This window comes from Hesperophylax consimilis, chromosome 30 (genome assembly GCF_061612785.1).
Source record: "Hesperophylax consimilis isolate HC1 chromosome 30, BYU_Hcon_1.0, whole genome shotgun sequence".
NCBI lineage: Eukaryota > Metazoa > Arthropoda > Insecta > Trichoptera > Limnephilidae > Hesperophylax > Hesperophylax consimilis.
Window position 1 is genome coordinate 4242177 of NC_142865.1, and position 15433 is coordinate 4257609.

The 15433-nt window shown below is 34.7% G+C and overlaps 1 protein-coding gene across 1 annotated transcript in view; it reads right to left on the reverse strand.

Annotated features, from left to right (window-relative positions):
* The window catches only part of Rrp6 (exosome component Rrp6), a 46437-nt gene extending 31510 nt beyond the window's left edge, over window positions 1–14927 (reverse strand). Inside the window, exons 1-5 of the mRNA XM_089649719.1 lie at window positions 14805–14927; window positions 14006–14178; window positions 7335–7533; window positions 3300–3469; window positions 2901–3115 (exon numbers count right to left, since the gene is read on the reverse strand). Coding sequence (XP_089505845.1) covers window positions 2901–3115; window positions 3300–3469; window positions 7335–7533; window positions 14006–14178; window positions 14805–14903 — 856 coding nt within the window. The 5' untranslated portion in view covers window positions 14904–14927. The remainder of the gene's footprint in view (window positions 1–2900; window positions 3116–3299; window positions 3470–7334; window positions 7534–14005; window positions 14179–14804) is intronic.
* Window positions 14928–15433: the final 506 nt, after the last annotated feature.

A 15433-nucleotide genomic window follows, 5' to 3' on the forward strand; every position in this document is an offset into this window, starting at 1 on the left:
TAAATTTTTTGATAGATCTAATACGCCTAAATTTTTAATGAGAGAGCTAGGTATAATGCCAGTAGCCGAAATAACAAATTGTAATATTTTTATAGTTTGAGAATGCCAAATTCTTTTTATCTCATTTCTTAGATCTGTGTATTTTCTTATTTTTTAACAGATTTTTGAATATTACAGGAATTTATTATTATTATTATTAATGTTATATAAGGTATCTGGGAAAGTGCAGTAATTTCGGGATTACAAGTAAAAAAGATAAATAAGTTCTTTTTAAATTCCAACGTTTTGAGGTAGAGTCAATACACGTTTATAACCACTAGAGCGATAGAGTAGGTATAATTTGAGATTTTTACGGCCAAAAATATTACAGTGATTTGTTTTTGGGGTATTACGCCATATTGCGCTGCCTCCTTCTTTAGCCAACGTTTCGGACAGCATTGCAGTGTCTATCATCAGACTTACTGTAGTTTAAAGCTAATGAATCCATCTACATTTCACCGTTTATTCTTAATTTATAAAAGCGTGAATTCTTTGTTAGTTACCAGAAACTGTCCTACTTTGACAATATTGAATACATATTATCATTTTTGTAAGTTGTCTATAGTTTTTTTTTTTTTGTAATTATTTTTTATTTTTAATAATATGTTTACATGGTACATAATTCATTTTACATCTTGGGTCTTTTTACTATTCTTCCATTGAAAGCATTTGCTTGTGTATGGAAGGGGAGTGTACATAAATGTTGTTGTTAGTTAGTACTTAAATAATTCATTGTACATAAATGTATGTTTGCTGTAATATTTTTTTGATAGTAGTGAAGGATAATATATTAATATAATAAATTTAAAAAAAGAAAGGAAGTTATGGAAAACTAAGGATATTTGTGAGATTAATTAAGTGACAGTAGTTTTTTTTTTTGTTTTTTTCAGAATATTTTTAAAGTGTCTCTTGATAGAGAGCAGTATTCGGGTTTTATCATTAATGCTTCTGATTTCTTCTGGTAGACGATTGAGAAAAAAGTTCTTCCCTGGTAAGTATAATGATGTTGTGCAAAAGACGTATTTAGTTTTGGGCATAGAAAAACATGTCTAAGTCGCGTTCTGTTTTCATTTAAAAATTGATATTTATCTTTTTCTTTTATAATTTGGATTAATAAGTTTTTAATATATAGGTCTTTAAATGTAGGTACTTGAAATTCTTCAAACAGGCGTTCTGTAGGGTAGTCAAAGGATATTTTTAATATAATTTTAATAATTGTTCTTTGTATAATTGACATAAAAAATGCAATTTTTAACATGTCAACAGATGTTCTAACCATTTTTTTGGAAACAATTTACAATGGCGTCTACACGCAGACTACACGGTACAAAACATTATCGGGAATATTCCAGATGAGAAACACTAGTGACATCTATGGTATTCGTTAGAAGCTTAATCAAGCAAGTGACTAAACAAATTAGCTGATCACCTATACACAGCTAATCACAATAAATTCATAAAAATCACCTACGCACTCACAGCTACCCAAATTTGTGTAGCTATTGCTGAATGGCAATAGCAGTGCTACCCAAATTCGGGTAACTATCGCTAAAAACATTAGCGTCCTACACAAATATGGGTAGCTATCGCTCAATAGCATAAGCGGTGCTACCCAAATTTGGGTACCTATTGCTAGAGAAATAGCGGTGCTACCCAAATTTGGGTAGCTTTCGTTAAGAGCATTAGCAGTCCTACCTAAATTTGGGTGGCTATTAATCAAGAGCATTAGCGGTGCTACCCAAATTTGGGTAGCTTTCGCTAAGAGCATTAGCAGTCCTACCTAAATTTGGGTGGCTATTAATCAAGAGCATTAGCGGCGCTACCCAAATTTGGGTAGCTATCACTAAGAGCATTAGCAGTCCTACCTAAATTTGGGTGGCTATTAATCAAGAGAATTAGCGGTGCTACCCAAATTTGGGTAGCTATCACAAAGAGCATTGGCAGTCCTACCTAAATTTGGGTGGCTATTGATTAAGAGCATTAGCGGTGCTAACCAAATTTGGGTAGCTATCGCTAAAAACATTAGCGTCCTACACAAATATGGGTAGCTATCGCTCAATAGCATTAGCGGTGCTACCCAAATTTAGGTAGCTATCGCTAAGAGCATTAGCAGTTCTACCTAAATTTGGGTGGCTATTATTCAAGAGCATTAGTGGTGCTACCCAAATTTGGGTAGCTATCGCTAAGAGCATTAGCAGTCCTACCTAAATTTGGGTGGCTATTAATCAAGAGACTATGGCTATTAATTAAGAGCATTAGCGGTGCTACCCAAATTTGGGTAGCTATCACAAAGAGCGTGGTGCTATCCAAATTTGGGTAGCTATCGCTAAGAGCATTAGCAGTCCTACCCAAATTTGGGTAACTATCGCTAAATGGCATTAGCGGTGCTACCCATATTTGGGTAACTATCGCTAAAAACATTAGCGTCCCACACAAATATGGGTAGCTATCGCTAAATGGCATTAGCGGTGCTACCCAAATTTGGGTAACTATCTCTAAAAACACTAGCGTCCCACACAAATATGGGTAGCTATCGCTAAATGGCATTAGCGGTGCTACCCAAATTCGGGTAACTATCGCTAAAAACATTAGCGTCCCACACAAATATGGGTACCTAAATGGCATTAGCTGTGCTACCCAAATTTGGGTACCTATCGCTAGAGAATTAGCGGTGCTAAGAGCATTAGCAGTCCTACCTAAATTTGGGTGGCTATTAATCAAGAGCATTAGCGGTGCTACCCAAATATGTGTAGCCATCGCTAAGAGCATTAGCAGTCCTACCTAATTTTGGGTGGCTATTAATCAAGAGCATTAGCATCTCTTGAGTGGTTAATTAGTCAAATCACCGAACATATATTTACCTTGATAAGTTCTATAACAATGGTGTTCAAGATCCACGGCGATTTCCTTCACAGTTCTCAGGTGTTTGACCAGTTTGTCCAGTTTCTCCACCGTGTCGACCATAGTCAACGGAGTACTCTCCAGATCCTTGAGTTTGAGGAGGCCCAGACTATCAGATAGCCAGGCAACGGGAGGCTTGAAGGCATCAATCTCTACTTCATAGGGATGGGCATAACTAGAATATAAAAAGATAATACAATATTTTAATTTTAATGTCAATAAATCAACGTTTATCATTTAGAGCAGAGGGTTCTCAATATTATCTGGCTCACCGTCCACTCTTTGAGTATATCTTTCCACAACGCCTAATTGTTTTGTTGTAGAAGATGTTATTATTTATCAAGAAACCAGTTCTGTACCTGAATATATCGCCAGCTTCATTATACAGCGGCATGATGGCCAGGGGTTTCAAACTGTTGGGCTTGTCCTTGAGGCGCGGCTCCCACAGGGTCTTAGGCGAGTTGTCCACCTTGAAGGAAACCTGCGGCCTCTCAATGTTCTTCGCCGCAAGCATCTTGGTGTTGCCCATCTGCAACAAGCGGCATGATCAGATGTGACAAGCGAAAGAGTGACAAGTTACAGTGAGACCAATTGGGATATGTATAACCACTGGAACGATTTCGGTCGAAAAATCGACCACTTTTATTTTTCTGCGATTGATATCGGTCCAAAAATGGACCGATTTTTCTACCATTCGTAAAATATTTATTGTTATTATTTAAAACGTTTCCATGGCCAGCTACTTGTTTTATCGAATAGCTGATAATATATTCTCTGTCTATGAACCTATCCGTTGTCTTTGAAGTGTTATTTAACGAGTTTTCGCGGTTTTTTATGGCGTCCTGTCAGAAAACAAAATAATAACTTTTCAACAGAAATATTATTACTCTCCCCCTGAAATATTGGCAATGTTTATATCTATGATATATATCTCATTTTAAGCTTTATTTCCTCGTTTTGCACGTTATATAAAAACATGGTTACAAATCTCCAGTTCTAATTTACAATTATTTAAAAAGTAGCACCATGATTTTGACATCGTGAAATAGGCTCTCTGTATAATTCATCAAATGAATAAAATAAAGCCAACACGGCGACTATGCTTATTAATAATTGTAGACAGTTAATGTATCTTCCTAACGTTATACCAGTTTTTGTGGTAAATTTATTATATAGTATAATACAGTGATTTCAATTTTGACACGTCACGCACTCAAATTTTACAAAATCATTTTCTGACCAAACTTTTGAAGAGATCATAACATACAAAAAATTATTTTTCTGTTATATTCTTGCATCTGTGGTTATCAAACAGGCCATAGAGAACATAAAAACGTAGTAAATATTCTATAAAGATATTTAAAACTGCCACTGGCGGCAATTTCAAATCACAAAAACGCAAATTTCGCGCATTTATAAAGTTTAAGATTTTTTAATAATAAATCTATCAATTCTAAAAATATAGAATAATTATTAAAATATAGGTGAATTCATTGGCTGTATAGCACTACAATCAGTTTTATGTTTCCGTTTTAAAATTCGGAGGTTTGATATTTTTAATGTTGGCGGAAAATATTCAAAATCGTCGCCAAAAAACCGCGAGCAATCGGAGAAAAAAGTTTTTTGACGCGCGATCGTTCGAGTGGTTAAACATTACAAAGTGTCAATTTTAATACATTCATAAATAATAATGTAAATTTAATGAAAAAATAAGAAAATACACAGATCTAGGAAATGAAATAAAAAGAATTTGGCATTCTCAAACTATAAAAATATTACCATTTGTTGTTTCGGCTACTGGCATTATACCTAGCTCTCTCATTCAAAATTTAGGCGTATTAGATCTATCAAAAAAATTATATATAAAGGTGCAAAAGTCGGTCATTTTGAATACATGTAGGATAACGAAAGATTTTTTAAATATTTATGTTGATGGATCAGTAGGATTTATAGGCCCTGTTAGAAGTTCTACCGAGCCGAACCCTCTGATATGAAAATATCTGGAGTCGGTGAAATATTTTCCCATTTGATCTCTGGTGAGTTGACGTGTTGTTCTTGTATTGTTTTGTATTTATTTTGCTTATATAATGCACTTGCATAATGTTGATTGACTAGATGATCATTTGTGGAAAAGCGTGTGGAAGGGTTTAGTTTTTCCTGTGGGGAAGATTTAACATGGACATAAAATCGGAAGTTTGTAATAAAGCGCAGAAAAGTAAGGTTCGCTAAAGTATAAAGACAAAGGTTTGCAGCGCTGTCCATTGTGGGACTTTTCTCCGCAGGATCTGAATGTTGGTTCTTAAACGAATCGCCTGTCTAGCGACGCTAAAATTGAGTGAGGTGGGTAAATTATAACACATTTGTAAAAGTGTCTAAGTATATAGTGCAACAAAATATTAAATTATGGAAACAAGCCCGAACCTTTTTTTATCCAATGGGATACGTAGTTACGTTTTTTAAGCAGCCAGCAATTTACCTGCTACCCAGCCTGCATTACTGTCTAACTAACTAACTAACTAACCATCACGCCTTAGGTTAGGGTAGGCAGAGAGGACCGACCGCCAAACAACTCGGTCTTGGCACACACTTCTTGCCTCATTCACATTCATACATCGTCTCATACTTACTCTTTTATTATTCTGACTCTTAAAATGGCCCTACTTGAGTATCTGATTCACTTGATCGTGCCATGTCTTCCTCGGGCGTCCCCAACTTCTGCTACCATTCGCATTTGCATCATATATCCTCCTTACACTCCTTTTTTCGCTCATTCGCTCTCCATGAACGAACCATCTAAGCGTCCCTTTCTTAATCTTACTCATTACGCTACATCAGCCTTGCACTCTTTGCGGATCTCCACATTTACTGTCAGATTCATTTATAGACAAATCGCCGAAAGTGCAACGTTTCCCTTTCCTTGATTGGCTTGTCGAATGTCTATGAAAATAATATATTTTAATATGTAGTTATTTCCAGAGATGTGCAAAATGGGTACGCAAAACCATTTGAAATGCAAAATGGAAATGGGTCAAAACTTTTCCATTTGAAAATGCAAAATGCAAAATGGTTTTTAGAAAAGCATTTCAAATGCAAAATGCAAAATACCTATTTTCAAAGTGCATTGAAAATGCAAAATGGTTTCTCAGGTCAAACAATTAAAATAATTATAGAATTTTTAAACAATTTTGTCATTTAATAATGGACATCAATGTAGAACAAACATATTACATGATGGTAAATCCAAAAACACCACGACCATAAATATACCACTCTCACCACGACTACAGATTATAAAACCACAAAAAATTTGCGCGGGACTAATGTTGCCAACGTAAAAACATAGAAACTGCTATCTAACATTTAATATTACAGCGTCATGGCCCCATGTTCAGTATTTAAATCAGTATTTGTTGTAATGGTATCACTCAATTGCCAGGGCTCCTACCAGGGAGCAACTTGACAAATGTAAATTATCTCTCATAGCGAGGTTGAGGACCGACTGATATTTGGGGCTTATGAAAAAAGATGAGTGGAGATAGTAGGAAGAATGTTGAAAAAAAGCATTTAAAATGGAAAATGCATTGAAAAAAGCATTTAAAATGCAAAATGGTTTTTAGGAAAGCATTTAAAATGCAAAATGGAATACACCCATTTTGCATTTTGCATTTCCATTTGAAATGGATTTATTTGAAATAAAGCACATCTCTGGTTATTTCGTTCAAATTATCATATTATAATCATTTTTTTCATTTGGTGGCCATTCTAATTGATGTGAAAATTTTAAGAGTAGTTTAAAGAAAAGATTATCCGGTTTTTATTAATGAAATAGCTACTAAAAAGCATTATTGCCCATTTTCAAAATGTTTTTAAAATAAACTGTGCCTAACTGTGGCCCACTCTTTCATACATTTACATTTTAGGCGAAGCTTAATGCCAAATCACTATTTTGATTAATCTTTATAACAAATTGGTATACATTATGAATACCAAAAAATATGCTTTAGTTAAATTGAAGTTTTTCCTATCGCTTCGCTTGAGTAGAATACAAATAAAAAAATAAATTACTCAATATAAAATATAAATGCAAACTACTACAAAAAATATTTATTCAATAGAAATGTATGAACGCATAAAGAAAACAACTTTTAAAAAATACAGTTTTATAGCTAAGAATATCTGTGACAGTTTCACTGGATTAACTTTTTTGCTTTCTTATAAAATTATTTACAAAATAAGTAAAAACCAGTTTTTTGCTTGAAATCAAACGTTTCTAGACTCCATTTGTCAAGCAATTTTAATGCTTATTACCTACGATATAAGGTATACCAAGAATATACACATTTTTGGCTTGTAGCTTCCTCTTAATCTGATATTTCTAGCGTAAAATGGTTTACCTGCAAAGAAAGAATCACGGGCGATGCGTTCCAGGAGGCCTGATTGTTGGAGGCTTTGCTTGACCCATCCTTCATGACCACCAGAGGGGGCTGCAGGGCTGCAGGGCCCCCCTCCAGCAGTGCCAGGTCCCCGTTGATAGAATCCACCAGAGCATCATTGATATCAGGAAGATTCTCAAAGTCTTTACCGAGCTTGGAACTGAAAAAGATAATACATAATAATCAAAAAAAAAAAAAAAAAATTATTTCAGAATGTCGGGTGGTCAAGTCACGACATACATACAAACAAGCGCATAAAAAAAAATTATTTTGATTCTGAATGGCGGTGCAAACCACGGCGATATCGAGAGTATCGACAACTCTGGGACGTGCCTTAATAACGATAATGAAAAAAAACACATATTTTACTAAATAAATATATTATTAATATTACTGTCACCTGACTTTTTTCTCATGTCATACAAAAATAATTAATAAAATTTCAGAAAACTTTTTTCTCAAACTGCTTGTGGAACCTTTGGTTTATATATAGGTGTACATTTTAATTCTTCTGTGGTTAACTTCTAGATTTGAATATAAAGCGTGGTGTTTTCTCTTTCTAACACCGTTTAGATCATATTTCTAACCATGAAAGTAAAGGAGACACAATGATTTCTATGAGACCGTATGAGCTGTTCTCAAAAGTGAACAAATTGACTCTACGAGTAATAGCTGTTTGTTCACTAAACTAAACAAATTAGCCTGAGGAGTTGAGGATTCAGAACCAAGGATATTAACCGCTTGGTCACAGCAGTTTTTATTATTGATTTTTACTATTGCTGATTGTGTGGTTCATACATCAGGAACTACAATAATAAGTGACACGGAGAACACATTCAAATTTGTGCTCAATACTAATTAACAGTCTCCGGTTGTTTTAAACAGTGTGGATTAGCAGTAGACTTAAAATTAGTTAACTTAAAATTTGAAAATTAAAATTAAAATTAAAAATAGTGGACAGGACAGACATCTCTGATAAGTTATTGTATAGATTTTGCTCTGCAGATAAGTGACAATGAAATTCAGTCATCTGTGCATTAATTAACCTTTCCTCATCTGTGGTGTGTATTTACTACACATTGCTTCTAATATCTTTAATAACTCTATAAATATAATAAATTCTGGGTTCAGATTTTAGGTATTCCTCCGTTATACATTTATGCACTGAATTAAAAAATAATATTTAACATAGTTTTCAAATTCAATTAAAAATCGGAGATTTTTGTAAGAAATCGGGAACAAATACACCAATACAATCAACCGTGTGCCATTGCTACGCGAAGAGTGTGCGAGGAAATGACACGCTATTGATGTCCCGCTTTACTTCGCTATACGAGCACATGAGAAATCCACTTGTCCCAAGTTCTATTTAGACCATCAATACCTACGACCGCATTGTGTAGCTTCGTCTCGTGACCAACTTGTGCAGGGGTACTAAAGTGAATCATTATTTCCGTTCAATAATTAAATTAATAATTTTTGGTAAGTACTTTTTCATTTATTTCCGAATACTGTGTTATACTATTACCTTATATTATAGTATTGAAAAGTGTGTATTACGTAACTATTTATCCGTGCGCTTTCGTCATTTAATCATTGATCTAAGATTTATTTTTTAATATTTATTTCAAATGCTCTTTTCTTATTCGTTATAATATTCAGTTAAGCAATACTGCGTTTTACATTATTTACAAAAACCCTTCCATTTTCAGGAAGAATAATGACTGACAGAAATTTAACAAGAGAAGAGATAGCGCAAGAACTTGATAATGACATATCAGATACTGAAGATTTTTGGTTGAACATTTAGAAGAATCGGACTCGGAATCGACTAGTGAAAATGAAGACGTGAGAGAAATACTAGTTTCAAAACATGGATTCGAATGGAGTGTATTACCACCATCATCATCGAGACGTCGGCAATGCAATATTGTCAATGAAACTTCCGGCCTGAAAAATGGTAGTTTATTAGCTAACACATTAAGAGAAATGTTTGCTTTATTTATAAGCGCAGATATGGTGACAGAAATATGCCAAGAAACGAATCGTCAATTGAGGCGTTTACCCGGGAATATGATTGAGCAATTATCCGAAGATGAATTATATGCTTTCATCGGTATAATGCTTGCTTCCGGCAGAAATCGCACCCGAAAACTAAGTTTGAATGAGTTGTGGACAAGTGAAAGTCCATTTTGCCAGCCGTTTTTCACGGCAGCTATGTCTCGAGACAGGTTCATAAGTATTTACAGTCAGATCCGTTTTGATAATAGAGATACAAGACGAGAGAGATTTGAAGCTTCTTCAGACAAGCTAGAGCCAATTAAGTCGATTTTCAGTAAATTGGTAGATGCATGTAAATCAAATTACTCTCCATCGCTTGATATAACCGTGGATGAGCGTTTGGCGGCGTTTAGAGGCAAATATCCATTTCGGGTATATATGAAGTCAAAGCCAGCCAGGTATGGCATCAAAATATGGATCGCTGCAGATGCTAAAACCGCATATATATGTAACATGCAAATATACAGCGTTATGATAAATAATAAAAGATAAATAAATCAAGGCAATCGTGTCGTTATGGAATTGGTGGAACCCACAGACATATGAATATATAGACTAGAAATTAAAGGTGAGGGGTAAAATCAACTGTTGAAGAACGAAGGGGGTAAAGCTGACTGTGATTCGTCAATAAATCAATCTGACAGTATATAGGCATCTCACATTTTAATATCACCATTTAGTTCTTAAAAGTAAAATCTGCTTTTGAATGAATAGACATTTTTACATGGGTGCGCAAATTACTCGCCACATTATGAACAAATTGGCCAAGTCCAAATTCGGCAAAAAAAATTTCTTCTATTTTCAGAGTCGAATATTTTGTTTACGTATTTAGTTAAGACACTTTTATAAGTTTAAATATTGAAGACAATATTAGTGATTCTTAAACGCAAATCTGAAACAGAAAAATCAGAAAAGGAAACGGTCACATCTGGGACGCGGACCCAGGATCCTTGTCTTTCCCGGACAATGCTCTACCAACTGCGCTAATGGGACCCTATCCTCATCGGTCACTTTTAACTGTATCATACTTCGAATAAGAACTACCAACGTTGTCTTCATTTTTTCACCGCACATTTTTATTGGCAACTATCTTTATGTATGATCGCAAGATTCAACCCGAACTAAATGCAATCCTAGACAGCGTCTTATAGATAAACCTATCTTATTGTTTTTATTTTTAATGTGCGACATCTATTGACTTTTTCTGCAAGTCTAGAAATGAATTATTATTTTTTCGGAATAACTTATTGAGTAAAACCTCAAATTATAATATTTAAATATTGAAGACAATATTAGTGATTCTTAAACGCAAATCTGAAACAGAAAAATCAGAAAAGGAAACGGTCACTGGTTGAATCTTGCGATCATATATAAAGATAGTTGCCAATAAAAATGTGCGGTGAAAAAATGAAGACAACGTTGGTAGTTCTTATTCGAAGTATGATACAGTTAAAAGTGACCGATGAGGATAGGGTCCCATTAGCGCAGTTGGTAGAGCATTGTCCCGGAAAGACAAGGATCCTGGGTTCGTGTCCCAGATGTGACCGTTTCCTTTTCTGATTTTTCTGTTTCAGATTTGCGTTTAAGAATCACTAATATTGTCTTCAATATTTAAATATTATAATTTGAGGTTTTACTCAATAAGTTATTCCGAAAAAATAATACTTTTATAAGTGTTCATAATTTACTTCCCAGTAACAACGATGCGCACACTTGGGAATCGCTACATTCGACCAATGTTGGAGGGTTGTCACAACCGCTATGTTCCTATTAATAATAAAATATTGAAATCTTTAAGAAAGAAAAGTAAAACAACTAAAAAAACAAATGAAATTATATACACAGTTTTTACCAGCGATTCCTAAGAGTATTTGGAGTAAAAATTTGGACATCATTTTGCCCTCCGATGACATTTTTTCAATTAAAAACAAAAAACATGATTTTCTATCACACATCGCCACTCGGTATAACCTAGCGCATTACGTGATATGCACTCCTTCTCGTTCCAGCAGTACCGTACATACGAAACAAGCGCGTACCTAACACGTGGTACCTAAAGCGCAAAAGGCAAAGGCACATCCCTGATTCTTATGCAAACGGCTTTGTATTTTGCGTCCAGATGTATCTCAATGTGATAGTATATGTTTCTACAACTGATCCATATTATACGATGTGAATAAGCTTAAAATAATGCTTACATATGGAATGTAATACGACAATTGGGTTTATTCTCTTTTTCACATCTATTTTTACAAGTTTTCATACCACAAGCCACCATTTTGCCGTGTTATTTCGTAAAATGCCTCGACCATAGCTCGACGCTAGTTCGAACAAGAATGATGACGTCACATTCTCAAGATTCACAGGAAGCCATACGCGAGCCCAGCCGGCTCCAATGGAACCGGTATGGGGAGTGGGGAATAATACGCTTTTAATCACTTAGGGCAGGTCTACTAATATTCATATGTCTATGGTGGAACCTCAATATGGCACCAATAGAGGCATAACCACAGACAATTTTTTTAGGTCAGTACCACTGGCGGACAATCTTCTGTCTAAAAATCTGACCATAACTGGCACTCTTCGCAAAAATAAGAGGGAAATCCCTCAAGAGTTTTTACCATCAAAAGAAAGGCCATTGTATAGTAGCCAGTTTGGTTTTACATCAAATAAAACACTTGTGTCACATGTGCCTCAGCAAAATAAAGCAGTTTTGCTGCTATCAACTCAATTCCTTGGAAATGAAATAAGCCAAACCGATACAAAAAAACCAGATATAATTTTACATTACAATAAAACCAAAGGTGCTGTTGACACAGGAGACAAAATGACCTCCGAGTATTCGTGTGTAAGGTCGACAAGAAGATAGCCGTTTCGCTTGTTCATGGAAATGTTAGACATTGCTGCACTGAACACATATTTATTATGGATTCAAAAGTATCCAGAGTGGAAAAAAAATAATAGAAGTAAAAGGAAATTGTTCATAAGACAGCTAGGTTTAGAGTTGTCTAAGCCTAATGTAATGAAAAGAAAAAACAGCACGGTCAAATTTCACAAACAACAACAAGATGCTTTCGAGACAGTTTTGTCATATTATCAAGAAACACCACCCGCAACTGCTGTTACGAATGATATTACGAGTGATTCAAGAAATGTACTAGTGTCCCGAGCACCGTCGAAAACTTGCAGATTTTGTCCATACAACACAAAAAAAAGAAGCACCATGGTTTGTCATATTTGTCAAAAATCTGTATGCACAAGCCACAGAAAAGAAAAAGAATATATTTCCTGCCACAATTGCGATGCAATTTATATTAACAATTTAATATATTTGGTTTAAAATTTTTATTATTTTTAATTTCGCTGTATTGTTTTGTTCTTACATAATTTTGCTGTTATATTTAAATATAATGCATGACGTGGAATTTTTAATGTTTAATTTTGTTTAACAATATAATATTTCTTTTTACACATTTGTTTATTTCATTTAAAAAAAAAATATTAAGTTTGAAACCCCTGCAAGACTGGCAGCGTAAACACGCAAAGCTGTGTGCGTGTAGTCCAGCGCCCATCAGCCGCCATTCGGTCACGGACCGTCGTTCGATAAGGACTCCTCGCACGTTTTTTTAGCATCTGCCGATGGTTTTTTCATGTTTTCAGCTATTAAATTACAATTATTATCACTTTTGACATAAAATATAATAAACATAAGCGATTTGCTATGAATATTCATATTTTTCCGATTTTAAATCGCTTATTTTAAGATGTGTATTGACTACACAGCACCGGAACGCGTGTATTTTTTTAGGACGGTAAGGGAAAGGTTAAGCAGCTGGATTCATCTGAATTATATTGTTTGACAAAAGAGGGCACCACTATTCCTGTTTGGTCGATTTAAGACTAAAAGATTTAAATATTTTTGCCACAAGAAAGTGACAGTACTTTTTGAATTACAATGTGTTAAATCAATTTATTCAAAATTCCACTCTCTTGAGAGCTTGTCGTGACAGATCATTATTTCATGGTGTAAATGCAAGTTTTATTGTGCTGATTGCCGTCTGCTGCTGAATTTGGAGATTAACCTTGAGGTTAAGGAATTGTTGCCAATCTCAATGCGAGTGATATATTGGGTGACTTCTGTTTTATGTATTTGGTGGCTGGATGATAATTTGTTACGCTGACTGCAGAGTGAATTTTTGTAATCAACCTTTTTTTTAATAGGGAATTAATTATTCCCTGATGGTCTGTGTGACTTACAATCCAGACCATAACCACAGAGTCACTAATAATATAATAAGCCACTGAGTGACTGCAAGTTCAAGGAAGTGATAGTGCAAACCTACAGGATTCTAATATCGAACTGAGTGAGCATTCTCAATATTATTAATTTTTTAGCAATTTTAACAGCATTTGGTTCCTTAGAACGGGCAATCTGCCTAGCTAGGAACTAATATCGACCTACAATTCCTAATAACACTTCTAATTATTTTTAAAATACTTATACAGTTATTGAAATATTATTATCTTGTAATTTTTGCTATATACATGTATCTAATGTAATAAATAAATACCTTTCAATGTTCTCCCGTCCTAGGACCGTTTTAAACACCTCGGCGGAATTGTGTCTTAGGGCGGCACAAGCACGACGATAGCCCGATGCGGGATTGTCATAGCCGAACAGTGTGTGCGTTGCGGGGAGTGCATTGGCTCTCCGCGTCGCGGTCATCAGGTGGCCGAAACCAACCTGTAAAAGAACAAATTTAAAGTTTATATTTTACTAAGGTCATGCCAGTTCAGTTGTAAAATGATTTGCCAGTCTGCGTTTCTTTCTTCTAACATGGGTCTTTTCAAGACCTAATTAAAAATATCAAAAGAACCATAACTGGCATCCCAAAAAAACATTCGATAAACTTTTCGAATTCCTCTGCACGCTTAATATGCAAAAAAATATTTAAAACGGCACTTGGTTTCAACTTAATTACTACAACAAATAGTTTAGTTCCATTTTTTCTCAATCAAAGTAAAGTTTGAAGGTTAGGAACGCACAAATTATTAAAATATCCCAAACTAAGAACCTAAAAACCAATTTTTTATGGTTACTTAAACCCCCGATTTAAATAGTTGTCTGCATTAGATATTTAAGTTGAAATCGAGTGTTGTTTTTTTAAAGAGCTTTTGCATGACGCGGAATCACACAATTTTACCCTAGTATATATACTATATTGAAATGAAACTGTTATATTACACAAATTCATTAATTTAAGACCGATTTTAATTGATTACTAAAATTGATTCTAGGTTAGGATTGACATTACTTCGACATCTTTTAACTTTAAGTATTTAACATAAATTTGTGAATGGCGGGCTCACCTGAACATATTCCCCAACAGTATTGAAGCCGGGGAGAAATTCCTCGGGATCCTCGTTCATATTACTTCCATTTGTGTCCATTTTATTTACATCTTCCATGACAGCATGCGGGTGACAGATGAAATTATATACAAAATTGTTCAGTTTTCTATGGTCAATATTTTAAGTCCGTAGTGATATTCATAATCGAAACAATTTGATAAAATAATGGATAAAAATCGATTCGGACCCAAATCACCCTCCGAAACCAAAGAAACAGCAGATCATAAATATACCACTCTCTAGATCGATATCTTCCGGCTTTTTGTATCCAACAGAATTATACAGTACTTAACCACAGATATACAAGCAGTACCTACCGTGCGGAGCAGAGCAGTAGACAAGGTAGAGGAAACTCAAGGCCATTTAAAAAAAGATGCGACCATAGACAACATAATTGCTCTCAGCCTACTTTATTCACTCACTAGCCCAAAAAAACTATTATAAAAATAAAAATGTCCTTGAAGCAGAAAAATGTCGAAATGTTTTCCAAGGGCAAGGTTCATCTGACTAAGAAAATAAACTTTTACAGTGCATTTCCTTAAGATGAAACTTGTTAATCTGAGAAGAAGACACCCAAAATGACAAGA